Source organism: Komagataella phaffii, chromosome 2 (genome assembly GCF_000027005.1).
Source record: "Komagataella phaffii GS115 chromosome 2, complete sequence".
In the NCBI taxonomy this organism is placed as follows: domain Eukaryota; kingdom Fungi; phylum Ascomycota; class Pichiomycetes; order Pichiales; family Pichiaceae; genus Komagataella; species Komagataella phaffii.
Genome location: NC_012964.1, coordinates 2,225,249 through 2,253,232, shown reverse-complemented (window position 1 = coordinate 2,253,232; position 27,984 = coordinate 2,225,249). Strand labels below are relative to the sequence as shown.

The window sequence follows — 27,984 nt, the reverse complement described above, 5'->3', positions numbered from 1 at the left end:
CCGTATCACGTAAATGCCTGGTTCAGAGAAGGAGTTGCCTCCTCAGAAGGTCTATCCTCTAAGGGATATTCCGGTTTCCTCACATGTGGCGCCTTTTCATTCAGATTACACCCCAGGAGTTCCAATAGCTATAGACTTTGGAAAAACTAGTATGAGGATAGGGCTGGTGAACAAGGATTCTCCAACATCCGTTTTCCCTACTGTGGTATCCAAGAGTCGTGACAGAAAGAGGAACAAGATGCTTATATTGGCAGGCAATGATGTTTACATGGAGGCAAGCAACAACAAGTCGAACGTAAAGTCTCCATTTGATGGACAATTAATCACCAATTGGGATTCTGTGGAAACACTATTGGATTACGGTTTTTCTCATATTGGAGTGTCATCTCCACATGGAGTTGAGAATCCGATTATCATCAATGAACTTCTTGCAACACCGTACATGCAAAGAGCTGGAATGTATCAGCTCTTGTTTGAAGCTTACAATGTTCCCAAAGTTGTTAGCGGTGTAGATGCGGTATTTGCCTACCATTACAATACCGATTCTCCAAATGGTCTTGTTATTGGAACGGGTCATGAGTCTACAAATGTTATACCTATAGTCGATGGAAGTGCTGTTTTAACTTACGCCAGAAGATTAGATTGGGGAGGAAATACGGCAGCCCAATGGTTGAATAGCAACATATCGTTGAAATATCCCTATTTTCCAAGCAAAATTTCCCCTCAAAATGCCGAGTATCTAGTGAAAGATCATTGTTATGTGTCTACTGATTATCAGAAAGAAATCTCAGATTATTTGACGTTAGAAACCTTAGAAGAGAAAGATCGAGTTATTGAAGCTTCCTTCGTGGAAGTTATAAAACCACAAAAGACTGAGGAAGAGTTGCAAATAGAGGCGGAAAAGAGAAAAGAGAGCGGTCGTAGACTTCAAGAGCAGGCTCGTAAACAAAGAGAAGAAAAGCTTTTGCAGAAAGAAAAAGAATACGAATACTATTCTGCACTTCGAGCAAACCTGGAAGCAGGTCCAAGGCGAGATGTATTGAATAGTTTAGTTTCTGAAGGATTTGAAGACGTTGAAGACTTTACGAAGTATTTATCAGGTTTGGAGAAGAGTCTTAAAAAAGCGAGACGACAGAACGCTTTGACTGGTGACGGAGGGGAAGAAGAAATTGAGGAACCTCCAAGCTTCCCACTAATCGATATCCCCGACGAGCAGCTTGACGAGGATCAAATAAAAGAAAAGAGACGTCAGAAGCTTTTGAAGGCTAATATGGATGCTCGTTTGAAATTGAAGCAAGAGAAAGAGGCTGCCAAACTTGAAGAACTCCGTAAGCAAGAGGAGGACAAAAAAATGGAGAGAGACTGATTTAAACGGATGGATCAAAGCCCGTAGAGATCGTCTGACAGCTATTTTACAATCCAAGAAAGAAAGAAAGAAGCGGAAAGAAGAACTTTCAAACAGAAAGTCTCGTACTGCCCAGCAAAGGATGAAGAAGATAGCATCGCTAGCAGCAGACAACAACGGTAAAGGTGATAGCAACCGAAAAAGGCGTGGAGGTGCTGTGACCATTGATAATGACCCTAACGATACATTTGGTGCTAATGATGATGATTGGGCAATTTACAGGGCAATTTCAGCCGGTGACGATGAAGAAGCTGAGGAAGAAGAAGAGCAAGAACTCTTGGAAATAGAGGAAGCTCTTTTGGAGTTCGATCCAACATTTACAATTGAAGACACCTATAAGCGTCAATATGACTGGAGAAGTAGTATAGTACACAGATTCTTACGTGGTCCAAGACCATATGATCCCGAAGAACAGCATCAGGCACATCAAATTCATTTGAATGTGGAACGGATTAGAGTTCCGGAAGTGTTATTCCAACCTTCTATTGCAGGTGTTGACCAGGCAGGTGTTGCTGAGCTTTGTGAAGATACAGTACTACGTAGACTGCCCAGTATGACTGGATTTTCGGGAGATCAGCAGCAAGAGTTACTGCAAAACGTTTTTATTTCAGGAGGACTTTCCTATTTTGAAAACTTTGAAGAGAGATTGCGCAGAGAATTTCAGAGCTTCTTACCCGTGGAGAGAAATGTTGTTATACGCAGAGTCTCGGACCCCTTCAATGATGCTTGGAAAGGAATGGCTAAATGGTCATCAAGTCAGGGTGCCCAAACGTCATATTTAACTCGGGGTGAATACCTCGAGATGGGGGTGGACTACATTAAGGAGAACGCGATGGGGTGTGTGAAGTTGTAGCTTGTATGTATGTACGTAAAACCTAATTTTAGGGTAAATGGCAGATGTCGGGTTTGGTCGAGCGTACACCCCTCTTTTTGTTATTCTTAACCCCATGCGACCCCATAAAATGAAACTTTGGGTGTGAGTTCCTATCGATTTTCTCCTCTTCTCCATTTGTCTGTTTCTTTCCGTTTTACTTATTTTTTTTTGCTTGATCACCGTCCTTGCAATGGTTTTGATTGCAGCCGGACAGATGTGTTCTGGCGCAGATTTAGCCATTAATGGTAGAGCTGCTGCTAGGCTGGCCGAAAAGGCTGCTCATATGGGATGTAAAGCGTTGTTTCTTCCGGAGGCTGCTGACTACGTTGCACGTAATGCAACACACTCCAAGTCACTTTGTATGCCCTCGGAATCATCGCCATTTGTTTTGACTTTACAGAGTAAGATAAGAGAACTGAAGGCTTTAGGGAGACCTTTGTGCGTGTGTGTGGGGGTTCACGAACCAGCTAATGATGCCAGAGGAAGAGTCAAAAATACGTTACTGTGGCTCAATAGTCATGGGGATATTGCACAAAGGTATCAAAAGTTGCATTTGTTTGATGTGGCTTTAGAAGATGGACGTTCCTTACGTGAAAGTGATTCGGTACAACCAGGTGCCAACCTGATTCCACCTTTCAATTCCCCAGTGGGCAAAGTTGGCTTGGCTATTTGTTATGATATTAGGTTTCCTGAGTTGTCCTTGAGACTTCGTGCCCTTGGGGCTCAACTGCTAGCGTTCCCTTCAGCCTTTACCATGCGTACTGGTGCCGCACACTGGGAATTGTTGGGAAGAGCTAGAGCTGTTGACACACAATGTTATGTGGTAATGGCTGCTCAAGCTGGGCGTCATGGCACTGGAGAGAGTGTAGGACTCACAGGCGAGGCTCCTGCCTTACCTCGTGAATCGTATGGTCATGCAATGATTGTTGATCCGTGGGGATCAATTCTTGCCCAGTGTTCTGACGTAGGCCGTGGAACAGAGGATATTTGTATAGCAGATATTGATTTGGATAGACTGGACACGGTTAGACGGGATATGCCTTTGTGGGAACAACGGAGATCTGATGTCTTTGGCAATTGCTAGGAATCACAGGGAAGTGACGAGATGGAAGATGTCGAAGAGGACAATCAAAAGGAGGGAAATGAGCAAAATAGGAATTTATCTTCAAACCCTCAATTAGACAGAAGTAACGGATGGGAGCAATGGGCTGTGGGCCTTTGAATTACTGAGGAGTGGCTCCAGAAAAGAAAGTCTTAGCCTGGCAGCCCTGCAAGATATCAGATTACTTACTGATATGTGCGCGCTTTTCCCCTCCCCTAATTCCCTATCCCTTACCGTGAACTCCCGTCAATCTTGTTCTCTTACCAACACTTTATCTCAAGTATCTAACACACTTCCCGCATAATAATGTCAATGTTTAAATCACTCCAGCAACTTCCTGGAATCATCACCATATTTCACAATCCTCAATCAGCTCTGTCGCAATCGCTATTAAAGACGCTAAACGAGAAGGCGATCAAATTGGGACCTGCACAACCTAAGTCTCTGGTTGACAGAGCCTCCAAGCAATGGAATACAATCACAAAAGGACCACAGAATGACCACTTGGAACGTTATAAGGTAGATATATCCGAAGGGGCACCCACGCCTGATCAATTCGCCTTCATAAAGACAGCACTTTCTATTCATCCAATGTGCAAGCAAGCGTTCAAGTCTGCATTTCCCAAATGGGGGTCTGCAATAAATCATGTCAGTGATATCAATCGGCTACCTGATTACAAATCTGTTTTTGGCAAGAAGTCAGTGACCCAGCTTATAGATGAAGGTTTGTTTGTACCGCCATTGCTTGTCGATTGGGACAACAGCCTGATTGCCGCCGACGAGTCGTCATTACAGAAAATGCTACAAAATCACTCAAAATCGACAGAAATTTAATACTTAGTTAGAGACTCAGGTGCCTTACATATACGAAATAAGTAAACTTAACTAGAATCCCATACGCTTGATAATATAACTTTGAGCAACTACACCGATGGCAAGATCAATACCGTTGATCACCCACGTTTTCACCCATTCGCTTGGATCTACCTCAGTGTCTAGCGACTTTTCGCCGTCAAGCCAATGTGCCCATTTTAAGGGAAAAGGCTGCGACTTAGCTGTTATGGAAATGTTATGAGTGGTGTCTTGCAGCACAATTACGAAGCTGAAAGACCCAGGTGTGAACGTATCAATGACACCTGAATCCTCAGCTTCTCTGTTTAACGATACTCCTTGGATAGCCACATATATCTTTGATCTGCGAACCTTGGGTTCAGTTTCGTCACTGTGATCCTGGGATTGATCCTTTTTAATAGCCTCTTCTATGTTGGCAGTGGCCAATTTTTCTCCCTCTGAGTTCTTTCCATACAAGAGACTTAAGTTTTTTCCTGATTCTTTATGCAACGGGTTCGTTTGAGTGACCAAAATCTTAATTTCTCCGTCAACTTGAGACCTCATTACCCTTTCAAAATTGTATCGAACCAATTCATTTAGTTGTTCGTAATTAATCATATCGTGAATGAACTTGATATCCAGAATTTCATCAGTGTTGACAAATTCTTCAGTGATTTTATCCAATACTGAAGATAACTTGCTGGAAAAAAACCCGAATCCCTTGCCCAAGGAATCAATTGCCTTATTGGGGTCAGTCAGGCTTAAGAGCTCATCTTTCTGTTCTGTGGTAAGATTGTTTTTCTCTATAAATTGTTTGACAGATGTTAAGTCAAGTTTCTCATTGGATTCTCTTGCCTTGCGGATTGTCTCCTCAGCCTTTTCTTGAGCAGTGTTGGTGAATTGGGCTGCGGTTTGTAGAAGAGAATTTACCCCCCACCATGACCTACTTGCTTGAGAATCGGCTGGTGCCGTACCCTCACGAGGAGCAGATTCAATTTCTGAATCTGTTTTGATACCCACTTCCCCTTTTGGCAGTGGCTTCAAATCTGACTCTGCATTGGCTTCTTTAGGCTTGTTTAGTGTATCCGACTCCTTCTCCTTCTCCGTCAATTGATCTAGAAACTCCAAAATATCCTGATCTGACTTGCCTTTCAACTGATCAGCAGAAAGATTCTTTTCATCATCAGGGAGAGAGTTTAGAAACTCAAAGACGTCGTCTTCAGTTTCCGTATTCGACATTTCTCCGTCGTGGGTTGTTATTTGGTTTGAAATCCCCAGTCACTCACTATTGAAGTGAACCAAGTTTCGCGCCCGTCCCTTTTCAACTACTGTCCCTCTCATTAATCTTAGCACTATCTCCAATCATTTTTGCTGACCGTTGCCACGTCCTCATAGCTCATGCACCCACAGTTAGACTCAGAGAGATTTCATCCATGCGAGGATCTTATAAAGGCTCTCCAGGAATGCCATAGAAACGAATTTATGAAACAGATCTTCGGTCTTTGCAACGAACCGAAAACCTTGCTTACGAAATGTCTTCACGACACCAGATTGGCCCAGGAAAGAGAAAAAATTCTGGAAAGAAAAGAAAAGACCAAGAAGTTCGAGCTGCGCAGAAAACAGCTCGAAGAAGAGAAATACGGCAAGGATGGTTACCTCAAGAAGGTCATCGAAAAGGAATTGGAGCTTGAAGCTAATAATGGGCAAAAATAATGGGTGAATTCTCTTGTAAATATGTATGCTAATCTTGACGAGATTTAAGATATCTTTTGCTGATCTTATCTTTTGTAATTATGTAGACGGCAGCACCCCATCCTGATAAAGCATCTCTATCGTTGGCATTTAACAGCGCCTGGCTGATGGTTTCAAAAAGGTCATCTGGCGACAAATTTGGTTCGTAAAGCCCCTCGCACATACCATACAACTGATCCGATGCCGTGCCCACCACTGCAAAGTCCTTGGAATAGTCAATACATCCGATTGAATCAAATGAACATATAAATGGTTGGTTTGTCTTTGAGTTGATACCTGCAACAATTGGTCCGACGAAGTAAGGCCCAAATCGCTTCTCATACAAACTGGTTGACACTAGGTTAGCAAAAGTCTCTGGCTCGATGTCCCTTTCCTCTCGCATTTTATAAAGGTTTGTCTTGAATCTAAAAGTCTCATTTAAAGTGATAACATCCGTGGCCAACCCTGTCAACCCTAGAAACACATGTCCGAATTGAAATACTTTTTCAAAATTATTAGCTACCCCCAATGATTGGTTACCCAGCCTTAAATCACAGGCAATGGCTACACAGTCCTTTCCTACCATGGCCACCGCTGAACCACCGTTAATGGACGCAGGATTCGACATTCTTATTGTATAGAGGGTAAAGTAAGTCAAGTCTATTTCGCCTCCCGTTCGCTCACTAAATCGATGGCGACTATCGCGGAAGATGTATTATTACATAAGCATGAATCATACTGCAGGATGGAAGTTGGCATTAGTTACAGAACGATGATCTTGTTTTCCAGCTCTGTTTCCATGTCAGAGTCAACAAGTTTATCTCGCAGCCTGTCAATCGTATTGCTGTGATTTGATTCAATCTTATTTTTGGCGATGAAATCGTTTTCTAACTTGATGGAATTGTGCAGTACCGTGAGGTAGGTTCTAATACGCATCATTTCATTCTCCAAGAATATTTTTCTATTCTTCCAATTAAGCAAAGAAACACGATAATTTTTCTGTACTAGGTCATTCGATGATGATTTTCGTGATTGGCTCCAAAAGTGTAAAAAATTGTTGCCTTTAGAAGAATAAGTTCTCAAGTGTTGATCAAGTTTTGCGAGTTCTTTTTCTATCGCCTTGTGACTTTCGTAATCTTTTAGAAGTTCTTCAATGTGTTTTTCTAAAGCTTTTATCTGTTCATCAATGTCCTGTTCAGTGGGTATCACTCCATGAACCATGGGTTTCCAAAAAGCAATATTCAACTTACCAAGGTATCGAAGTAATTCATCGGGTGAATCATTCTTAGAATTTGTTTCAGCCTTTTTGATTAGGTTCAACAACTTCTCACTCCATCCATATTCAATGGAAGAAATAGATTGTTGCGTAGGAACTGAAGATAATCTTCCGCTCCAATAATTACAAGTGTCAACAAATTCTCTGGAGGTCTCTTTAGAGTTGCACATGAAGACTAAACACTGGGCCTCTTGATTGATAAGACTTCTTGAAGAGGATTCAACATTGTTAACGGAAGGCAAAGCTAATGCCCAATAAACCTGGTCCAGCTTCTTATTGGTTGAAGGAACTGGATTCTTTTCCAGAAGTTGTTCAAGAGTTTTCGATCCTTTTTGCAGTCTCATAGCAAGGCATGAGCAAAGGTTGAACGTGGCAATTAATGTAGCGTTATCTGTCCATGAGTTCCCCGAACCAACAGTTTCTCCCTTCTGCTTGGATGCTTGCGTATACTTGGGAGAAAAAGTGAAAAGATTAAGTTCACCTTTGGCAACGACAACAAAAAACCTATTCCATCTTGTCAAATTCAAACGATGATTGTGATAAATAGATGACTCAATTGATTGCTCTCTTCTGTTAGAAAATAACCTACTGGTAGTGTTAGAAAATCTTTGGGCTGAAGCGTTTGGGGCAAACTTTATTCCGTAGATGTTACCTTCTTTGCACCACGGTGGTCCCTGTAATTCTAACTCGGCACTAGATTCGTAATATCTATCATTTAAAATTGAAGAGTCATCGTCTTGTGATAAAGCATTTGATTCAAACTTGAAGAGTTGATGTCTGGGGTTATTGAAAAACGTCATCGAAGATCGTACGGAACTCGCAGTTCTTGAAGTACTATTAGTTTGATTCGATAAGTTGGAAGCCCGCGAGTTTACTCGTCTAATCTGCTTTTCAGTTCTTAGAGCGTTGGTAAATCCTATCGGGGTGCTGTGTCTGTTACCATTTGGTACTATACTGGAGGAAAAAGATGACATAGTAGAAAAATTTGACTGTGAAGTTGCATTTGTGAGTGATTTATCTTTGAAACTGAATGACATTATGGAATTTCTCTTGGAAGCATTCAGGGCTTTTAGCTGAAGCTGCTGAAGAAAATCAGAGTCGTCAAAACTGTTATCACTACCGCCATTCAACTGAAGAGCAAAACTTGAAAGTTCTAGATACATCCTTTTTAACTCTAGTTCCAACTTTGGGAAAGAACTAATAGGCACGTTGTTTGAGATTAATGCCTCCGTTGTATTTTTGACATAATTGGCTCTAGATATTTTTGAAGCAGAACTTTGCGACTGGTCAGTCTCATGGAGATCGGTATTAAGTAACACTAACGAATAGGCCACGAGATAAACGCCACTAGAGGTGCCAAACACGTTCTTTCCGCCGCTATTCATTGACCAGGAGTATGCAAAATCGTCAATCAGTGTGTCAATCTTCTGAGACTCTCCCCTGAAGTACAATCGATGGCACAATAACCGTAGTGAATTTAAAAGATTATTCTCATCCCAGTGGAATAAATTCATATAATGGAATCGTAGTGAAGCAGATCTCAACGGATCCTTTTCAGTGTCTGACATATAGCTTAAATACTCGTGGTAACCAACCGAAGAGAATTTGCCTCGGTAGAGATCTTTCGCCTGAGCTATTAAAGATCCCTGGATCTCAACATCGTGAACAAATGGTTCTATGTCGTTTCTTTCAGGAAACCTCTCATTAAGAAAGTCTTCAAGCAAGTGGCCTTGTAAATCACCCACAAGCGCTTCTGGTTCCATATGTCCCGCAGATAGTGTAAATGCAGACGTCAAAGAACGGGAAGAAACCGTTTGTAAAGATAAGGTTTTATCTTTTTTTTCCCAGTTTGTTTTCCTTCCTGCGAAGGGGTGTATTTAGTACCTGCTTGCTTGTTCTTAGTAGGAGGTAGCGACAAACGTTACCAGGCGGTCGCGGGAGAGATTCTCCTCTCGAAAGTCCCTGATATGAAAAACTTGAACATTTATTCGTCACCAACCGAACCACAAAATATACATCTCCCTCATTCCTCAACATGCTGTCATTCCGACGATTCAAATCATCGGTGTTTGGAGACATCAAAACTATTAACTACAAAGACCTTTTAGGATATCACCAAGTAGGAGGGCTGAGCAAGACATATTTCGTCCCAAGGACGTCTAAAGGAAATTTGCCTGTATACAAGGATTACAAGAGAAAGGTCCCTTACACAGAGATTCGCAGGGTAAGCGGAGACCTGACGTCTTTACGAAACGACTTGCAGGAGGCTCTGAAAGGCCAGACTAATAAGAATGACTACAAGTGTGTGATTCAAAGTCAGAAGGTGATAATCAAAGGTAACCATGTGGAAGCTGTGACTAAACTCTTGGCTGAAAAGTTTTGAGCACAGTGATTGTATATAGATCAAACGGATTTGGAATATTATTTTATTTCTAGTGTTATAAAGCATTTTAATATTAAAACTTGTATCTTGAATTCCTGATTTGCGGATTGGATGTCTGATCTAACGAATCCCTCACTTACCCATTTCCTGCCACTTTCATTTTTTTCCTTGCACCCTAAGCAAGGCAACTTTCTCTAGAGAAGTAATTGGTCGGTTGAATCCCATGACTATACTCTTAATAGATTGTTATGACTCGTTCACTTTCAATTTGAAAAGTCTGATTGAGCAAGCAACAGAAGAGAAATGCGTCGCCATACACAATGATTCATTCAAGCCCGACGAATACGAATCTAGACTTGTGCCTTTTCTGAATCAATTCTCTTGCATATTTATAGGCCCAGGCCCAGGAAACCCCACGTATAGTGAGGACGTTGGGATAATTCCATTTGTTTTTGCCAACTCGGCTCATATCCCCATTCTGGGCATTTGCTTGGGATTTCAGGTGCTATGCTACCAATTCGGCGCTGATGTTGAGTATCTGAAAGACGTCAAACATGGCCAAGTATACAAAATCCAGGTCAACAAGGAAAATGATGATTTTGGTTTGTTTGAAGGTTGCGATAATTTTGCAGGCGTTCGTTACCACTCCATCCATGTTAGAAACTTTACAGACAAACTGATACCATTGGCATTTACTGTGGACGAAGATGAGGTAGACTCAAAGGTAATAATGGCTGCAAAACACCATAAATTTCCCTTCTATGGTGTACAGTACCATCCTGAATCTATCTGTTCTGAAATGGGCTCTACTCTAATCAAAAACTTTTATCGAATTGTCAAAAGTATGAGACCGACAACGGATGTTGAGCTTCATGATCCACACACAATTTTGCATGAACCACTATTTAACAGGTTGAACATTTCCAAATCCACTGAACTTCAATTTAAGCGACTTGAATCTGCCTTAAACCCGATAGATATTGTAGAGATTTTTCAACGCTATAACCAAGACTCTCTTTTACTCAACAGTGTATCCTCTCCGGGAACATGGTCAATTATTGGTCTTCCAATTAATTACGAGTCTAAAGTATTTACCCATGTCCGAACTGAAGATCAAAACGTTCTTTACACGCACAATTGGAAAGAGGAAAAGAAAGAAAAGGAAAGTATCGACTCTTTCTGGAAAGAATTGGCTGCATTTATGAAAGAGAGATACTTCCCGCAAAATACTATTGATGGCATCGAAGTCCCATTTGTAGGCGGAATGTTGGGCGTTCTTTCATATGAGGAAGGTGAATTTATTAACTTCCAGACTTTGGAATCCATTGGAAAGGATATCCCGACTTCCAAGTTATGTTTTATTGAAAGATTTATTTTGAAACAGAATAATTCCGGTACATATTTCATTTGTTCCATTAAAGCTGGCGATGATAACTGGCTCAATGAATCGTTAGATCGATTACATGTGAGCCACGATGCAATGAGCAATGTCCCAAATTCTTTGAAAGATCTGACGAATAATCTAACGATTGTCAAACCAACACAAGAGAGCTATGATTCCAAGTTTGATCAATGCCAGACTTACTTAAAGCAAGGTGATTCATACGAGTTGTGTCTCACAGATCAGACCTTTATTCACCTTGATAGGGAGATTACACCCTGGCAGGTTTATAAGGTTCTTACTAAGAGAAATCCTGCTCCATATTCTGCTTATCTGAAGTTTGATGATTGCGTATTGATTTCTTCCTCACCTGAAAGATTTTTGGAGTGGGATAACGAGAAAGTTGAGCTACGCCCAATCAAGGGAACCGTAAAGCTTTCAGACTCTCTAACATATAAACAGGGATGTGAGATTTTGAAATCTAGCAAGGAGAAAGCTGAGAACCTGATGATTGTTGACCTCATCAGACATGATCTTTACAACTTTCTATCGGAAGTTGCAGTTCCTGAATTGATGGTAATTGAGCAGTACGAAAACATTCTTCAGCTCGTTAGCGTGATCCGAGGATCCTTCAAGGGGTCTACATATTCTGGAATTGATATCCTTTCACAATCTTTACCACCTGGTTCAATGACTGGTGCTCCCAAGAAACGGTCTGTTGAACTACTACAACGATTGGAAAATAACCAGCCACGTGGTTTATACTCCGGAGTCTGTGGTTATTGGTCTGTAAATAACCACAGTGACTGGTCTGTGGTGATCAGGTCGACCTTTCATTATCCAAATGACAACAAAAACACTGAATCCACTAATTGCTGGAGAATTGGAGCTGGAGGTGCTATCACTGTTCTCAGTACTGCAGATGGTGAATATGAGGAAATGGCTGTCAAATTGGAAAGGGCACTTCAAGCATTTGAGTAAACAAGACTTCCAAACAGCACATTTCTGCTTAGAATGCCATCCCTTCCTCCTCAGCGCTCCCCCCTCCATCTTTCAGGGCTTAATCATTTTTCTTGTACATACATTATTACTAGACAGAGATCTCACGCTCGTTATTGCTTACTTAATCTAAATATTCATAAATCTCGCGTTTGTCAAAACATCATTACGTTTGCAAATACTACGTGTTCTTCGAACCAACCAAGAATGAACCGTACCAGATTTGCTCTCCTAATTGTAGGAGTGCTATTCCACCTGGTATACTTATGGTCCATTTTTGACATTTACTTTGTAAGTCCTCTGGTTCATGGAATGAGCACTCACAAGTCCTGTGATCACCCCCCCGCAAAACGGTTGGTGCTGATAGTGGGGGATGGGCAGCGTGCTGATAAGACATTCGGCAAGATCAAACACCCAGCTACTGAAGAATATGACTATCTATCTCCATATTTGCGATCAATTGTATTAAATGAAGGAACGTACGGAATTTCGCATACCAGAATGCCTACTGAGTCACGACCAGGCCATGTGGCTCTGATTGCAGGGTTCTATGAAGATGTCTCTGCCGTTACAAAAGGATGGAAAGAAAATCCTGTTGATTTTGATTCCGCTTTCAATCAATCTGTGCACACTTATAGTTTTGGATCTCCTGATATTTTGCCAATGTTTGCAGATGGGGCTTCGGAACGAGACAAAGTTGACACTTGGATGTATGGCCATGAGTTTGAAGATTTTACTCAAAGTTCTATCGAATTGGATACTTTTGTTTTCAATCATGTGTATCAGTTATTTCATAATTCAACCTTAGATTCGGCGTTGGACAAACAGATACGTCAAGATGGAAACATTTTTTTTCTGCACTTATTAGGAACCGATACTGCCGGCCATGCCTATAGACCTTACTCTGCGGAATATTATGATAACATTATAAACACTGACAAACAACTCGAGAAACTGGTACCTAAAATAAACAAGTTTTTTGGAGATAATGATACTGCTTTCATCTTTACTGCAGACCATGGGATGTCTGATTTTGGTTCACATGGTGATGGACATCCTGATAACACTAGAACTCCTTTAATTTGTTGGGGCGCTGGTATCAAGAAACCTGAATTTCTTGATACACCCAATGAAGATCCAGAAGGATACATGAATGAATGGGATCTTCCGTATGTGAAGAGACACGATGTTAACCAAGCTGATATTTCGACATTAATGAGCTATTTGATAGGATCTCCTTATGCAGCAAACTCTGTAGGTGAATTGCCGTTGGAGTTTATTGATGATGATCCCTTGAATAAATTAAAGGGGCTATATGCTAATTCTTTGACAATAGTTGAACAGTATCTCGTTAAACAATTGGAAGTCTCTCAAAGTCAGTTTACATTTAAGCCGTTTGAGTCATTTCAACAGGTCTCAATTGAAGATCACAAGAGACGAATTGAGGATCTTCTCTCACAACTAGCAAAAGATTATGACGAAAAAGGGGAAAAAATTGCAATTGATCTTATCAAGAATCTTTCATCGTTGGCCTTGGAGGGGCTTTCATACTTACAGAAATACAATTGGTTGTTACTTCGATCCATTGTGACTTTGGGCTTCATCGGATGGATTGCTTACTCATTTATTGTGTTCTTGAGTTTGTTTGTTGTTAAGAGGGATCATACCGTGGAGCACAACTTTTTAAGCATAGCATTTTTTGGAGGTATTACTGTATCTCTTAACTACTTATTATTCTACCAGAAGTCTCCTCTCATGTATTATCTATATGGTGGCTTCCCCATTTTTTTCTGGTATGAAATTTATGCTCGGCACACTGTTCTGTTTCATGGATTATTGAGATTCTTTAAGGGAATCCCAGCCTATAAAGTAACACTCATCATTGGCTTTATTGTTGTCGTTTTCGAATGTATTACATATGGATACTTCAACAGACAAATATTTTCAGTGATCTTTGTCGTTCTGGGACTTTATCCGGCTATAGTTGGCCCAATATCTGTTGGACGTTTGTTAGCATGGACCATAACCTGCATTTGCATGTCATCGTTTACCCTATTTGATGCGGTCAAAGTTGAAAGTTTGAGGCAAATTTTGTCTGGTGGAATCCTTATTTTGGTTCTATCAATTAGTGGATTCGTTTACATTTTGAAAACTTCAACAGCGTTAAAGGATACGTTCACCAAGGCTATTGTTCTATTGCAAATAGGATCGGTAGTGTTGGCGTTGTATACAACTCAAAAAGCTGTCTTATCATTACAATCCAGAGAAGGACTCCCAAGAGATTGCCAAGTAATTGGATGGGCTAACTTAATTTTCACTCTGATTGGATTTCCTCTGTTACATCATCTAAGACCAAATAAAGATTACAGACTGCGTTGTTTGATTATTTTTCTAGTGTTTGCACCAACTTTTATCATCCTGACGATTTCGTTTGAGTCTTTCTTTTATGCTCTTTTCTCCCTTACTATAGTTCAATGGATCGAAATTGAGGCAGGATTTTTGAAAGAAGAGATCTATTCCAAGCATGGTGCAGATCATAATGAGTCTCACAACCAGTGGATTCAACTTCTACGGCTTGCAGTCATTGGTTTCTTCTTCCTTCAAGTTGCGTTCTTTGGTACCGGAAATGTGGTTTCAATTTCATCCTTTTCTCTTGACTCGGTGTATCGACTTTTACCAATATTTGACCCATTCCCTATGGGAGCTTTATTGATGGTAAAGCTAATTATTCCTTACGTTTTGCTCTCAACCGGTCTAGGAATTATGACACATAAACTGGAGGTAGCACCATTTGCTATCTCGACTCTAATCATTTCCATAAGTGATATTTTGTCTCTGAATTTCTTCTTCTTAGTCAAAACAGAGGGAAGTTGGTTGGACATTGGGGTGACAATTTCCAATTATTGCCTAGCAATTTTGTCCAGTTTGTTCATGTTAATTCTTGAATTAGTAAGTAACATCCTTTTAAGTGGCGTGGAGGTACCCGACATCAAAAAGACCCTGAAAGTTATTGAGAGTCTTCAATTTGAAGGCTATGACGACATTTTAAAGGAGTCTTCAGTATTGAGTGCTGATGACTCCCCCATTGCTGCGAGGGTAAGAAGATCAACTCGAAAAGACATTAAATATACTAGATAGGTTTATAAAAATTAGAAGTAAATAAGAATTTTATATATGACGAATCTTTAGATCACTCTTGATCTGGTTGTATTCTCTGACAAACTTTGTGTTTTCAGCTTGACCTTTAAGCCAGATTTTCTCCATTTCTAAATCACGTTGCATCGCATCCTGGAAAACGGCGCTATTATGTGCATTACCAACAATCTTATCAAAGTGCTCTAAGTTTGCTATCGTTCTCTCATGCTTATATTGAAGCATTATAGATGTCCACGAGGCAAATTTTTGTAGATAATCTTGAATTTGTTTCTCTACAAGCGTCCACTCATCAATTGAGTATATGTTCTGAGGCCTCTTGGGTATCTGAACAGGACTAGGGCACTGAAAATCAAAAATACGGGGTGATGCATGTAAATCTAAGAGATCTAGATTTCCAAATTGTTTGGGATTTTTAGCCTTTCTTTTAGGGGATGGGACTTGGATTTCTTCAAGTTTCTCATCTAAATCATCCATTTGCATATGTGAGAAATCTTCATTCGACTCAAAATCTGACCGCATTGAAGTATCATTACTATTCAGCTCAGCATTCAAGGTATGCATATTAAATTTGTCAAATTTGGAAGTTTTTGAAGGATGGGGATGCTCAAATGAAATTTCTTCTTCAAGTTGAGTCCTCGATATCTTACTACCAGGAGTTTTAGCCTTTTCATAGTGACCCCTAGTCGGCCTTTTACTATAGTTTTTGCCCATTGGTGATGATGACGGAGTCTTTGTAGAGCTGGAATTGTCATTATGTAGTGAAGATTTGAAAACATTGAGGATGTCTGAAAAAGTGAATTCTTGCGGCTGCTGTTGTTTAGTTTCTACGTATATAGGATCATCTTTAGTTCCCTGGTAGAAGTCATGCGTCGACTTTCTTCGTGGAGTAGTATCTTCAGGCTCTTCTTTGGACCTCCTCGTAAATTCAGAATCCTCTGTTGATTCGTTATTAGTATTGTTGGGCTTGGCAAAGAATTCCTGTTTGACATTATTTGACACTTTTGGTTTGTTACTTTCCGGTGTTTCGCTTCTACGTTCTGGTTGTTCTGTGTTTATATTATAGGCATCTTCATCTACCGATAGATCGATAATCTCAGGCTCCTCTCTTGGTGGTGTCCTGTGGCTAAAAGATTTAGCTTGTTCGGAGTGTTTCGCTTTCCTAATGTTCTCCTTATTTGACGATGGATTATCGTTATCAGCGTGAGTGCTACTCCTCGTCTTTCTGGCAAAAGGAAAATCTGGAGTTGGGTTGTTTCTTTGAAAATATCGTTCATACGGATCGTAATAGGTGGAAGCAGGATTACCGTTCTGCCGTTGATTTCTGGCCTGGGTAAAATTATGATAAAACATCGAAGTGCTATTGAATGGATTGACATTAACTGTTGTCTTTTGTAAGCTTTTATCATATTCCCGTCTCAATTCTGCATCGGATAGAACCTGGTAACCATCGCTAACCCGCTTGAACATCTCTAAAGCCTCATCACTATTATTTTTATCTGGATGAAGTTCAAGTGCCAACTTCCGATAGGCCTTCTTGATCTGAGCCAGATTCGCATCCATTGGGACGCCTAGCAACTGGTAGTGTGTTGACATCTTCTTTGAATCTCTATATCGGGCTTATTCACATTAGGCTGTGGAGGAAGGAAAAAGAACTACTGAGATGAGCGAGTGTTTATTTTTAATGTTTGGGTTTTTACGAAATTAAGATTGGGATATGAGGATGGCAGATACCATCAAACCAGATTAATTATTACTATAAGTAGACCATTATCTAACTACTAGGTACAGTGTAATCGTGAGTACTTTCTAATCTAGTTCCTCGGTGAACTGCTTCTGTAATAAGTAAGCAGCATACTCACTGAGGACAGCTTCCCGACCTGATTTGTTGAAGTTGAATCTTTGATCCTCTAGTTTATTCCCCTTTCCTCCATACTCTGTTGGAACCAGATCACCCAGTGAAGACGCAATATCTTTGCTATTGGAAAGAACTTGAAACTTTCTGCTGGTCTCTTTAGGGACAAATGTCTTCACCAATGTATATACCCAAGACAGTATAAGGGGCACATTGACAAAATATTTTCTAGACATTACTTCAGGATAGTAACTGGTGAATATCTCAATGACAGATTTAGAGCCTTTCTTGACAGAAGGATCCAACTTAAGAAATGCAACGTTTTTGTAATCATGAATTTGAACCATATACTCATTAGTATCGTCGTCGAAACTAAGCATCTGAAGTGCCTGCTCCATCAATCCCACTCTCCATCTCATGAAAGTTGGCAGATCTTCGAAAATGCTCTTAGGATCCTTCACATTCCCATACAAGTTCCAATTGATCAGCTTAATGTTGGGAACAGGTTGCTCCGAATGATAAGTGATTACTCCGAGGATGTCAAATTTTTCATCATGTTTTTCACGGAACCCGGCACTCAACGGATTAAACTCTTTCCTCCAAATCAGAGTGTTTGTCAGTTGCTTTTTAGCCAACTCCAAGTCCCATCTATTAGCCCTGAGAAATTTAGTTGCTAGTTTCTTAGCAATGCTCTCTTTGTAAAATGAGCCTTTGGGGTCTAACTGATTACCCCATAGTTCATCATATTCGGCCTCTTCAACGATTTCAGAAAGTTGCTCTACGAACTGGCTCACCAATTTTTCTTGCTCTTCAGGAGTTGACATGACTTAACGAATGCAGGAGAAGGTAAGGGTTCAACCAGAAGAAAAATATAAATACAATGTATGGCTGAGCAAGGTAGGTGGCAGCGAATTATCGGCCGTTTGACGTTGATGTAAAAATTATGAGAAGATTTCAAATGATAAGGGGCGATGAGTCCATATAGGTCTTCCAGAAAGGATAATACTGGCGTCAGATAATCATGTCATTCTCTTAGTAATTATTACTTGATATTACTTACCGTAAATAGTCATTTTAGACTGCACTTCTACGAAGTTTCTGGCTTTCAGCGGCAGGTTTTCCCTCCTTAATGTCTTGAGCTACTAACTCGTCGGCGGAAACCCTTCTAGGGATAAAATCAAGGACTTTTGCCAATAACTTTTCTTCCTGCGGAATTCGAACAACTCCGTTTTCATCTGCAACCACTATATCACCAGGATTGATTGTCTGAAACTCCGCCTCGGGGTAACCTTCCACTAGCACATCCACTGGTATGTTAATTCCAATAATCTTAACAACTGGCTTATGAGCAGTCGAGCCAACACCATAGGAAAATACCGGATGTTCCAATTGACGATGTTCAGCCAGATCACGAATTCTTCCAAATACCACAGTCCCTTTGCTCTTCAAGTACTGGGCTCTAGTAGACATCAATCCACCATATAATGCATTATTCACTTTGGTGTAAGGGGCTTGAGGAAGCTGTAATGCTGGGGTGGTGGCAATTACCAGCACAGAATCTTCAGGCAAGGAGTCAATGTATCCTCCGCCAATTTGAGGATTAGGGTCGTCGTAAGGGGCAAAAAGCACTGTGTACGCTTTTCCCACTACGGTGTTTGGGCTCGATGACTTGCCCTGAGATTGCCTAACTAAGTTGGGAAAATATCCACCATTCTTGTATCCAAACTTGACTAGGGCATCACTGACGTCGCATGGAGTAAATTTCTGCAACGTTTCAATTATGTGTTTCGTAGTAAGGGTCATTAGGGAGGTGAGTTGTAATCCTGGTGAAAATGATTTGGATATATGGAGCAGAGGAACTGCTAAATATGGTAACTGGGGCGGCAGAAGAAGCGAACGTACACCAAATGACGTATACTACCTATAGATGGGAGGCTTATTACTCTTGTTCCTTTCCAATCTTAAAGTCAACCATTCTATAGATTGTTGAACCCCATCTCCTGTCTTGGCACTTATTGGGAGCACCCTGCTATCTCTGGCATCTAGATGTTCCGCGATAACGTTGAATATCTCTTTAATATCCTCAACTTCCAACTTTCCTGGGGCACCTTCAACGTCCTGTTTATTGGCAAGCATAAGAATCGGTATGCCCTCAATTAGGTCATCTGTAACAATACTGCTTAGAGCTTTCTGGCAGTCCAGCAGCCTGTCTTTATCTGTAGAATCAATCACAAAAATAATCGCATGAGAATTTGTGTAATACTCGGACCACATTTCTCTCAAAGATTCTTGTCCGCCAACGTCCCAGAATTTGAGATTCACTTTGGAGCTAAAGTTGATGATGCCTACATTCTGTCCCACGGTAGGCAGTATTCGTTCTGGTGGTGTTATTTTCGCATTGGGCATGTAGATGGACTTGACACGTTCCAAGAATGTGGTCTTCCCGGCATTATCCAAACCTAGAATAAGAACAGAATATTCTAGACGTGTTAATATAGTACTGATTGTGATGCAAAATGCAGATTTACTTACGCTCTTTTCTATTCCAATTTTGATATAATCCTTTGGCCAAATGGAACATACGATTGGGAAGAGAACAGGTGAAGGTTCGATGTAGTAGTTTTCGAGGTTTTATTTTTTAATACTTCATACTAGATTAATTATCAAGAGTTCAATCCTAGTAATAAGAGTACAATGACTTGAACCTGCCACAGAAAAGAGTAGCTGATTTGCTTTTGACGATCAGGAATTTAGGAGCGTTGATGCAGATTCCAAATGGCAAAACGATTTGACCTGCTCCTCCTTCAGGTCCAACACTTATCCCTACATTTGCTTTGAAATTACGTTTATGCCACTTGATAGAGCGGTAGTTCGATGTGCCATTTACGTCTTCCTGCAAGTTGTGGCAAATAGTTGCCAACCAGGAGTGACGGGAAACCAATCCTCTCTCGGGGTAATTTGTGACATCCCCAATAGCATAGATTTTGGGGGTTGAAACTGTTTGGAATGTCGCACTGATGACGATTTCCCTTTGTTCGTTGAGCAAACCCTTGATAGAGGAGGGTGGCGGATTTGCCCTTGGACCCGTAGCTTTAATCAAATGATCACAGGGTATCTGTGAACCATCAATAGAGACAGAATCACCTTTGATTTCTGCCTTTTTTCCCAGGATTAGTTTGACACCGAGGTTGAGAAGTTGAGACTGGACACTGTCACGGGCTTTTTCAATCACTTCTCCGTTTAAGATTTTGTCCCTAGAGTGGATCAGCGTTACCGTTTTCTTTGGACAGTGGTAAGCAATTTCTCCTGCCACTTCGACTCCAACGATGCCACCACCGACAATTACTATGTTTCGAGCTTTTTCAATCTTTGCAGATAGTTCGTTAGCGTAAGTTTCAATACCGTATTGAAGGAACTTGTCGGGACAAATTGGGTCATCCCATTCAGCGCCTGTTGCAATTACCAGCCGGTCGTATGCAATTGAATGATTGGATTTTAACTCGATCCTCTCCTCATCAATATTGAGGACCTGGTCAACAATCAACTCTACATTGGAATTTAGCACGTCTTTGACAAGCACCTCAACTCTGGAAGCATCTTTGTTGAAGGGCAATCGAATAGTTGAAGGCAAGAATATAGTACGTTCCGAATTGGCAATAAGCGTTATGTTGGCATTGAGCTTTTGCAGTCGATTGGCCAACGCGATGCCGTAAAAACCGCTTCCCACGATAACAATTTGAAACATCAACTATACAGTATGGTATGCCCTAAGGGGTTTATCCTAAACCGCAAGAAAGGTCTCAAATGTGTCCACTGTAATTTATAAATAAGACCATTGGTTTCGTTTTTCTGGATCCCGAGTGAAACCCGAGCATAAAGCCGAAGGGGTTGAGTAAGAACTAGGGAGTTAAGGGGCTAGGGATGGGTTGAACTCAAGCCCGAATAATATTCCACTCTTTTCAGTTTTGTTCATTAAAGAAACTATCGCCAGAATTCCAGTAGAGAAATACCGACGACTAGAATAGCTAGCTTTTGCATTTCGGGAGGTCCAAAGCATGTTAGATACATTAAATAGATAACAATAACAGCTATTCTTCCTTTTCAAATAAACATTGAATTCAATTTAGAGTAAAAGAGTGTTGAGGACTTTGCTTTTACGACCGCAAATCGTGGAAGACTGAAAGCACATCCAAACGGAAGAATATACTGTCCGGCTCCACCTTCTGGTCCAACACTAACAGCAAATGTCGACTTGGACTTGACTCCCTGCTTGGGCCAATCAACAGTGCGGTAGTTCGATGTGCCTTTTATATCTTCGTTCAAATTGTGAGTTATGATCGATAGCCAATTTTCACGTGAAACTAGTCCTCTTTTAGGATAGTTTGTGACATCGCCAATTGCATAAATCTTAGGGTTGCATTCAGCCTGAAACTTTGAGCTGATGATGATTTCATTCTTTTCATTAACCAAACCTTTAATAGAAGATACTGGAGGATTTGCCTTAGGGCCTGTTGTCTTGATCAAGTAATCGCATGGAACTTCTTCGCCATCTACAAAGACAGATTGCCCCCGTATTTCGGCTTTCTTTCCCAAAATCAACTTCACTTTGAGGCCACGAAGTTGCGACTCAACGCTATCACGAACTTTATCAATGGCAGATGCATCAAGTAGTTTTTTCTCGGAATGGATCAGAGTTATAGACTTTTTTGGAAAGTGATAAGCATACTCTCCGGCAAGTTCCACGCCCAAAGCACCACCACCTACGAGTACAATATTGTTAGCTTTTTCCCCAAGGCCAGCGACCTCTTTGGCATATTCCTGGATCCCATTCTGTTGGTACTTGTGAGGAGCGATTGGGTCATCCCAAACGGCACCAGTTGCAATTACCAGACGATCAAATGAAACTGGATCATGAGCTCCCAGGTCGACTTGGCTTTCATCAACATTAACGACTTGGTCAATCATCAATTCAATGTTTGGGTTCAGAATATCCTTTAGTTCAACTGAAACCCTTGATGGGTCTTTGTGAAATGGCAGCCTTATCATGGCTGGTAACAATAAAGCCTTTTCAGATCTGGAAATGAGAGTAATTTTTGCACCAGTTTTCTGTAACCTGTTGGCCACAGTGCCTCCATACGGGCCTCCGCCTATAACTACAATGTGTGCCATCTCAAAGAATTTCTCTGTCAGTGAACCAATTGCTCCAAGATAAGTTTGGACAGCGTATGGTGGATGTTTATATATACAAATCTTGTCTCACTTTTTCGCTTGCATGGTACTCTAGATACGCCGCATGAGGCTGAAATTCCACCCATATTACTAATGGAAGTACTAAATGGTATCACTAGCTGGAGCTATTACGCCAATAATATAAGCAATAGACAAAAAGAAAATCGAACTCCTATTTACAAATAATCTATTGAAGGCGGTAGAATTACTGTTGTTGTTGTTGTTGTTGTTGTAATTCCTGTTGTTGCCTAGCAATGTCTTCCGGCTTAGGTAAACCCTCAGTAACAATTTTCTCCAAGGTAAACTTCTGTTGAGCCATCAACTTGTTGTTCTCTTCTAAAGCCTTTTCACCGTGTTCCTTGATGAATTTCACAGTTTGAAGATATTGTTGTTGCCCAGCCTCTCTGATAATATCTAAAGGCATTTTTGGTTTGGCGTTTACAGAGGGAGCGCCCAATAGTTTAGCAGCTAGGTTGTTAGCATTTAAATGTTTGTTCTTTTGCTCCCAATCTTCGTCCCATTTTTTCCTCAAAACGGCTTCTCTACGGGCAAACTCTTCGGGAATATCTTTCTTGTCACCATATGAGCTCAGAACTGGTCTGACATCTTTAATTGGTTGAGTAGCCAGATACTCCAAGAATGGGATAAGGCGAACCAACTTGTCATCACGCTTACCATCCCATTTTTCCATAGGGATGGCGTTCTCGGGTTGCAGAGAATAGCAGTCTGGATCGACATCAATAATGACAGTCTTTCCCAAGTCTCTGTTTAACAAAGAGAGATCTTTGATCAATTTTCCATCCTTTATACGACCAGCCTCTCTGGGAAGATCATAGGAGAAGTATGCTCTGTAAGGGTCGATTTTCTCAATAATCAGATTGCTGTTAGAAGTTGAACTAAAACAAACAATTTCGTAGTATTGGGACAAGTAGCACAAAAAGTAGTCCAAACCTGGTCTCTTGGCCGTTTTCCAACCAGTCTTTGGGTTCCAGTCTGAATGAATCAACAAATCGTCCAAAGTCAATACTAAAGTTAGAGGTCTTCTGTAAGGCTCAGGAGGAGGTGGGGGAAGAAGATCGTCAAAGGCAGGCTCGGTGAAAAAGTTCGACAATTCGTTGAAACGAGCGTAAAAACGGTTCCACATTAATAGGGGAGTGTATCCATTCTCCTCAGCCTTGTACTGAGGCTCGGTTTCATCCCAGTCTCTAGCCATGTAGACGACTCCTCCCAACAAAGCTAGATAAGTTGCAAAATAGGCGTACTTTGCTCTTTGTTCTCTCCTTTGGTCAATAGATGAAATGTTCTTTCTGCCCTTAGGTTTAGAGTAATGAATTTCCGAGTCAGAGCTTGGCTTTTTTTCTTGAGACTTGGAGTTTTCAGCATCCAAGTCCACCCCTGCTTGAGCTAACAAATCATCGTTCAAAATGGACTGAAACTTTTCGTCTTTTTTTTCAGTCGCATAATTTCTGAATGCTACTGGCAAAGGCTTCAAAAGAGCAAACTTTGCTGGTCTAATCAAAGCTGTTTGTCTTCCAGAGACCTTTATTAGATTTGAAATATTTCTTCTAAGAGAGAACATTGCAGTAGTCCTAAGGTGGTGGAGTGAGACGTTAGGTGTGTTTTTTTTTTCTGATCGTCTACAAAGATTACATAATCATTTAGGAACAGGTAAGAAGCATGTAACGAAGAGTCAGCTTAGGGAAGCGAAGGCTAGTTTATGCCGGATATGGACGTGTAATGGATAAGATGGTTGATTGGCCTGATATAAAAGGCTGTGAGTTTTCCTGCAGCTCCAATAAACTTCTTAGTGGGCACTTTTGGAATCTTTTTGACTCAACAATTTGATGAAAGAGAGTATCTTACGGGAAAAAGGTTGAAATAACAATCTTTTGATCTGATAAGATACTTGATGGTGAAGGATTAAGAACTCATGGAATGAGTCGACTATATCCTTTCGTTACTGTTGGTTCAAGATACAACTATCATCGCTTAAAGGACGCCATCATCAGTATTTTATAACTTTACTGTGCAATTCGCATAGCTATGTCAAACAATGCAAAACTTGAGTCTACAACAAAAAGGAAAAAATTAAGGGGAATAAGGGAACAAAATTGTCTTACATGAATGCTTAATATACAGCTCCAAAGATGCAACTTGTATCCCGAGAAAGTCAAACACAAATTAGGATGTCAGGCTTCCAGAATAAATTCACAACCTCCTACTCTCTTTCACCTTCAACTCTTCAAAATCCTGCCATAAAACTCAGGTAATGTATTTAAAACGTTTAACGAAAACATCTAATCCAATAGGGTGCTATAAATTCAATCCTCTACCAACAGGCGGAGCGTAACGGAATTAATGCCGTCAGTATATGAACTCTTTCGCCTAAATCGTACATTTGCAGATGACAATTTGATTATGGTTTCTCGGCTAACTCCTTGAGTTTTTGGTTCATTTTCTCAAAACCGGATGTTGTGTTTTTAGTGTTGAATAGATAAACAAAAATACCGTTGAAAGTTTCCGATTGCTTGAATAATGTGGTGCCATCACCGTTGTCTATCAGCTCAAAAACGTGCTCCCCATCAAAAAGGCCTTCAAACAGCAATTTGCCTTTCCACTGGAACTTCTTGTTCTTTTCAAAGTGTAAGACTTTGGGAGAGAATGTCATTCCGCTACCGTTAGGGGGCTGGATTCTCACGCTAATGGTATTTCCCACCGCTACGTCACCTGTCAACGATTTGATAAAGGGGTTCCAACTTGGGTATGCCTCAAAGTCTGTTAATACCCCCCATACTTTTTCGGGTGACGCATTTATGAGAATCTCCGTCTTAATCTCTTTAGTCATGATGGTTAATTAGTTACGATGCAAGATAGTGAGAGTTTTAGATCATCTTTGAACCAGGGAGGAACTGCACCAACCAATTAAGAGCTGTGCCAACTTAACCCTGTGGAACAGTGAACTAAGGACTAAATTAGAAGGTAGGACGAAATAGGTGGAATATGCAGCAGCTAGTAAGCGTGCCGTTTCCTAGAAGTTCACTACAAATACATAAATGTACCAAACTTTAGGTCATCACTATTTCATGGGTCACCGGGCCTGCCTAAACAGCGGGACCTCCAACAGCGATGGTTTTAAAGCTGGATATTATTCTAGCACACTTCTCCAGGTATAAGTATAGCACATGTTGACGCTGATATAATCATCCCAAAAAAGTGTGCGGTTTATTTAGAAAGGAGAAGAGGAACTCATGAAATTTTTGAAGGAACGCACCCATTCTAGGTGATGTACGGGTGTCTTTTGATAAGTAGTGGATAGGTTTTATTCACTGGACTATATGGTACTGTACAAAAGAAGTTCCTCTTCAGATGGTCTGTAGCTTGCATGCAATGTTCTCTCTAAGGAATGTGTATTTGAAAGGTCATGACTTACCATAACCAGTCGCAAAATGCTTTTGTTCCAGGTTCTCTTCCTGAGGAACGTTTTGACGGGGTATACATACCTTATCGAGATCAATTTTAGGAATAGATACTTTCTCTCCAACCGTTAAAAATTTGGAAATCTTCACTTTGGCAGGTTTTAACTCGTCAAGAGACTTGACGTCTAGGATCTTATACTTGCTTATGTCGTTCTTGGTGTCCTGATCGAGAGAGTCTTCCCTGACTTGGTATTTCTTACCTTCGTGCTTAAAACTATGAGCCGTTTTGTCCTTAATGGGCATGGGAAGAGTTTTCAATGTGCTTAAATCCAAATCTTTGGGAGTTTTCAACAGCCATACTTCTTTCTTTCCCAAATCCTTGAACGGAGATATTTCTTTGAGGTCTGTGCGCTGTTTGAAATTAGCAGGTGGTTCAAAAGTGAAATCCTCTGAATCACTGCTTTCAGAGTTGTCGGAGCTAATATCGGACTCTGATATAAACTCCTTGGATATTCTTTTCATTTCAGAGACACCCTAATAGTTGTAGGAAAGATTAAACCAAGTGAAAAAAAAAATTACAATCGCGATGGTAGAGTCTGGAAGGAGATGTTCTCCTTCTGGCTCACATCTCGCTAAGTGGACATTCTTCACGGAACTACGCACAAATCTATGCCCCTTTCAGGATCTCGCGCAATCTGCATTGATATGTGATATTTGTTTTAGCGTCCTCTCCCCTTCAATTTCAAAGCAATGGACTCTGAGCCTCTACTGCCAAATCCCAATGATAGCAGAAAGCCAGCCAATTGGAGGAGAATTATAAAGTATATCTCATTAACATTAGCTTGGATTGGTATCTTTTCTTACGTTTACATCTACCATGGCACGGCGTCAAAATTAACCCCCACAAAAAAGAATGTAATCTTTATGGTCACTGATGGAATGGGTCCAGCATCTGTTACTGTAGCCCGTGACTTTAAACAGTTCAAGTATGATCTTTCATGGGACGAACAACTATTCATTGACACGTATCTCGTGGGCTCTTCCAGAACGCGCTCCTTTGATTCCTGGGTTACAGACAGTGCCGCCGGCGCAACAGCCTTTAGCTGCAGAAGTAAGACTGGAAATAACATGGTAGCCGTGGACTACGATTCGAAGCCTCTGGGAACAGTGCTGGAAGCCGCTAAACTACAAGGGTTCAAGACTGGTATTAGCGTTACTACTTACGTTTCGGACGCTACACCAGCTGCATTTGCCTCGCATTCGGTTACTCGTTGGAATGCTGACTTGATTACAAAGCACCTATTGGGAGACTATCCCTTGGGGAGGTCATTGGATCTTATGGTTGGTGGTGGCCGTTGTTTCTTTTATGGTAGGAAAGATGGGGGCTGCAGATACGATGGTGAGAACCTATTGAAAACTGCTAAACACAGCGGTTGGAACCTACTCGAGAACAAAACCGCATTTGATGCCCTGGGAGAGAACAATGCACCCGTAGATCTACCACTGATGGTATTGTTGGCCGAAGGAAACTTTCCGTTTGAGATCGACCGTAATGCATCTGAACATCCGTCAATCGGAGAACAAACACATAAAGTCCTGGATATTCTCGACAAAGCCACTAAAAAGGATGATCAAGGTTTTTTTGTTTTGATTGAAGGATCTAGAATTGACCACGCGGGTCATTACAATGATGCCGCTGCGCAAGTGCAAGAAGTATTAGCATTCGATGAAGCATTCCAAGCAGCCGTAGAATTTGCTGACGATTCATCGGTGGAGACATTGATTATCTCCGTGTCGGATCATGAGACAGGGGGTCTATCCGCAGCCAAACAAGTCACCCCGAATTATCCTGATTATGCGTGGTTTCCGGAAGTACTGCTAAATGTGACACATTCTAGTGAGTACCTTGCCGCAAAATTGAGCAATTACAAAGAAACTGATCTTCTCTCATTTATCGAAGAGGACATCCTCCAAGATGGAATGGGAATCTATGACGCCACTCCTGAAGAGATCCAAGCTATTAAAAAGGCTCGCCATAAATCTCTGGATGTTCTGTCAAAAATAATTTCGAAAAGGGCACAAGTGGGGTTTTCGACCCATGGCCATTCAGCCGTAGACGTGAACATCTATGCACATGGAAACACCCCCGCCTTACAAAAAAGAATCGACAAATACCTGCGCGGAAACCATGATAATACTGATATTGGAAAATTTATGGAAAGCTGGTTGCGTGTAGACCTCGATGAGGTGACAGCACAACTAGAGGGTCTATCTGTTGGGGAGGGCAGTCATTATAGCTCGTTCGGGGTAGAGCAGCACCCTCTTTAGGGAGGGCACATTAATTTTTTT

At 41.0% G+C, this 27,984-nt stretch overlaps 20 protein-coding genes across 20 annotated transcripts; 8 read left to right on the top strand and 12 right to left on the bottom strand.

The window, feature by feature from the left end:
• Positions 1-13: 13 nt before the first annotated feature.
• Positions 14-2,258, top strand: PAS_chr2-2_0068 (Nuclear actin-related protein involved in chromatin remodeling; the record flags this gene model as incomplete). The annotated part of the gene is made up of 2 exons (XM_002492099.1): positions 14-1,328; positions 1,360-2,258. The coding sequence occupies 2 exons, from the start codon at positions 14-16 to the stop codon at positions 2,256-2,258; spliced, it is 2,214 nt and encodes a 737-aa protein (XP_002492144.1).
• A 211-nt stretch (positions 2,259-2,469) lies between these two features.
• Positions 2,470-3,363, top strand: PAS_chr2-2_0070 (Nit protein; the record flags this gene model as incomplete). Its single annotated transcript, XM_002492098.1, has 1 exon — positions 2,470-3,363. The coding sequence occupies one exon, from the start codon at positions 2,470-2,472 to the stop codon at positions 3,361-3,363; it is 894 nt and encodes a 297-aa protein (XP_002492143.1).
• A 324-nt stretch (positions 3,364-3,687) lies between these two features.
• On the top strand, positions 3,688-4,215 carry PAS_chr2-2_0071 (Hypothetical protein; the record flags this gene model as incomplete). Its single annotated transcript, XM_002492097.1, has 1 exon — positions 3,688-4,215. The coding sequence occupies one exon, from the start codon at positions 3,688-3,690 to the stop codon at positions 4,213-4,215; it is 528 nt and encodes a 175-aa protein (XP_002492142.1).
• A 51-nt stretch (positions 4,216-4,266) lies between these two features.
• On the bottom strand, positions 4,267-5,451 carry PAS_chr2-2_0072 (uncharacterized protein; the record flags this gene model as incomplete). Its single annotated transcript, XM_002492096.1, has 1 exon — positions 4,267-5,451. The coding sequence occupies one exon, from the start codon at positions 5,449-5,451 to the stop codon at positions 4,267-4,269; it is 1,185 nt and encodes a 394-aa protein (XP_002492141.1).
• A 159-nt stretch (positions 5,452-5,610) lies between these two features.
• Positions 5,611-5,925, top strand: PAS_chr2-2_0456 (uncharacterized protein; the record flags this gene model as incomplete). The annotated part of the gene is made up of 1 exon (XM_002492095.1): positions 5,611-5,925. One exon carries the CDS (start codon positions 5,611-5,613, stop codon positions 5,923-5,925), a length of 315 nt encoding a protein of 104 aa, XP_002492140.1.
• Positions 5,926-5,953: 28 nt separating this feature from the next.
• Positions 5,954-6,571, bottom strand: PAS_chr2-2_0073 (Beta 3 subunit of the 20S proteasome involved in ubiquitin-dependent catabolism; the record flags this gene model as incomplete). The annotated part of the gene is made up of 1 exon (XM_002492094.1): positions 5,954-6,571. One exon carries the CDS (start codon positions 6,569-6,571, stop codon positions 5,954-5,956), a length of 618 nt encoding a protein of 205 aa, XP_002492139.1.
• Positions 6,572-6,705: 134 nt separating this feature from the next.
• Positions 6,706-8,982, bottom strand: PAS_chr2-2_0455 (uncharacterized protein; the record flags this gene model as incomplete). The annotated part of the gene is made up of 1 exon (XM_002492093.1): positions 6,706-8,982. One exon carries the CDS (start codon positions 8,980-8,982, stop codon positions 6,706-6,708), a length of 2,277 nt encoding a protein of 758 aa, XP_002492138.1.
• A 272-nt stretch (positions 8,983-9,254) lies between these two features.
• Positions 9,255-9,602, top strand: PAS_chr2-2_0074 (Mitochondrial ribosomal protein of the small subunit; the record flags this gene model as incomplete). The annotated part of the gene is made up of 1 exon (XM_002492092.1): positions 9,255-9,602. The coding sequence occupies one exon, from the start codon at positions 9,255-9,257 to the stop codon at positions 9,600-9,602; it is 348 nt and encodes a 115-aa protein (XP_002492137.1).
• A 223-nt stretch (positions 9,603-9,825) lies between these two features.
• Positions 9,826-11,964, top strand: PAS_chr2-2_0075 (Para-aminobenzoate (PABA) synthase; the record flags this gene model as incomplete). Its single annotated transcript, XM_002492091.1, has 1 exon — positions 9,826-11,964. The coding sequence occupies one exon, from the start codon at positions 9,826-9,828 to the stop codon at positions 11,962-11,964; it is 2,139 nt and encodes a 712-aa protein (XP_002492136.1).
• Positions 11,965-12,189: 225 nt separating this feature from the next.
• PAS_chr2-2_0076 (Protein involved in glycosylphosphatidylinositol (GPI) anchor synthesis) lies at positions 12,190-15,120 on the top strand (the record flags this gene model as incomplete). The annotated part of the gene is made up of 1 exon (XM_002492090.1): positions 12,190-15,120. One exon carries the CDS (start codon positions 12,190-12,192, stop codon positions 15,118-15,120), a length of 2,931 nt encoding a protein of 976 aa, XP_002492135.1.
• Positions 15,121-15,150: 30 nt separating this feature from the next.
• Positions 15,151-16,731, bottom strand: PAS_chr2-2_0457 (uncharacterized protein; the record flags this gene model as incomplete). Its single annotated transcript, XM_002492089.1, has 1 exon — positions 15,151-16,731. One exon carries the CDS (start codon positions 16,729-16,731, stop codon positions 15,151-15,153), a length of 1,581 nt encoding a protein of 526 aa, XP_002492134.1.
• A 213-nt stretch (positions 16,732-16,944) lies between these two features.
• On the bottom strand, positions 16,945-17,814 carry PAS_chr2-2_0077 (Putative phosphatidylinositol transfer protein (PITP); the record flags this gene model as incomplete). The annotated part of the gene is made up of 1 exon (XM_002492088.1): positions 16,945-17,814. The coding sequence occupies one exon, from the start codon at positions 17,812-17,814 to the stop codon at positions 16,945-16,947; it is 870 nt and encodes a 289-aa protein (XP_002492133.1).
• Positions 17,815-18,064: 250 nt separating this feature from the next.
• On the bottom strand, positions 18,065-18,793 carry PAS_chr2-2_0458 (uncharacterized protein; the record flags this gene model as incomplete). The annotated part of the gene is made up of 1 exon (XM_002492087.1): positions 18,065-18,793. The coding sequence occupies one exon, from the start codon at positions 18,791-18,793 to the stop codon at positions 18,065-18,067; it is 729 nt and encodes a 242-aa protein (XP_002492132.1).
• A 114-nt stretch (positions 18,794-18,907) lies between these two features.
• PAS_chr2-2_0078 (GTPase of the Ras superfamily required to recruit Arl1p to the Golgi) lies at positions 18,908-19,571 on the bottom strand (the record flags this gene model as incomplete). The annotated part of the gene is made up of 2 exons (XM_002492086.1): positions 18,908-19,470; positions 19,523-19,571. 2 exons carry the CDS (start codon positions 19,569-19,571, stop codon positions 18,908-18,910), a joined length of 612 nt encoding a protein of 203 aa, XP_002492131.1.
• A 96-nt stretch (positions 19,572-19,667) lies between these two features.
• PAS_chr2-2_0079 (Mitochondrial cell death effector that translocates to the nucleus in response to apoptotic stimuli) lies at positions 19,668-20,735 on the bottom strand (the record flags this gene model as incomplete). The annotated part of the gene is made up of 1 exon (XM_002492085.1): positions 19,668-20,735. One exon carries the CDS (start codon positions 20,733-20,735, stop codon positions 19,668-19,670), a length of 1,068 nt encoding a protein of 355 aa, XP_002492130.1.
• A 356-nt stretch (positions 20,736-21,091) lies between these two features.
• Positions 21,092-22,159, bottom strand: PAS_chr2-2_0080 (Mitochondrial cell death effector that translocates to the nucleus in response to apoptotic stimul; the record flags this gene model as incomplete). Its single annotated transcript, XM_002492084.1, has 1 exon — positions 21,092-22,159. One exon carries the CDS (start codon positions 22,157-22,159, stop codon positions 21,092-21,094), a length of 1,068 nt encoding a protein of 355 aa, XP_002492129.1.
• Positions 22,160-22,424: 265 nt separating this feature from the next.
• On the bottom strand, positions 22,425-23,798 carry PAS_chr2-2_0081 (Constituent of the mitochondrial inner membrane presequence translocase (TIM23 complex); the record flags this gene model as incomplete). Its single annotated transcript, XM_002492083.1, has 1 exon — positions 22,425-23,798. One exon carries the CDS (start codon positions 23,796-23,798, stop codon positions 22,425-22,427), a length of 1,374 nt encoding a protein of 457 aa, XP_002492128.1.
• Positions 23,799-24,635: 837 nt separating this feature from the next.
• On the bottom strand, positions 24,636-25,064 carry PAS_chr2-2_0082 (Hypothetical protein; the record flags this gene model as incomplete). The annotated part of the gene is made up of 1 exon (XM_002492082.1): positions 24,636-25,064. The coding sequence occupies one exon, from the start codon at positions 25,062-25,064 to the stop codon at positions 24,636-24,638; it is 429 nt and encodes a 142-aa protein (XP_002492127.1).
• Positions 25,065-25,638: 574 nt separating this feature from the next.
• PAS_chr2-2_0083 (Hypothetical protein) lies at positions 25,639-26,157 on the bottom strand (the record flags this gene model as incomplete). Its single annotated transcript, XM_002492081.1, has 1 exon — positions 25,639-26,157. The coding sequence occupies one exon, from the start codon at positions 26,155-26,157 to the stop codon at positions 25,639-25,641; it is 519 nt and encodes a 172-aa protein (XP_002492126.1).
• A 228-nt stretch (positions 26,158-26,385) lies between these two features.
• Positions 26,386-27,963, top strand: PAS_chr2-2_0084 (Repressible alkaline phosphatase, a glycoprotein localized to the vacuole; the record flags this gene model as incomplete). Its single annotated transcript, XM_002492080.1, has 1 exon — positions 26,386-27,963. One exon carries the CDS (start codon positions 26,386-26,388, stop codon positions 27,961-27,963), a length of 1,578 nt encoding a protein of 525 aa, XP_002492125.1.
• Between the last annotated feature and the right edge of the window lie 21 nt (positions 27,964-27,984).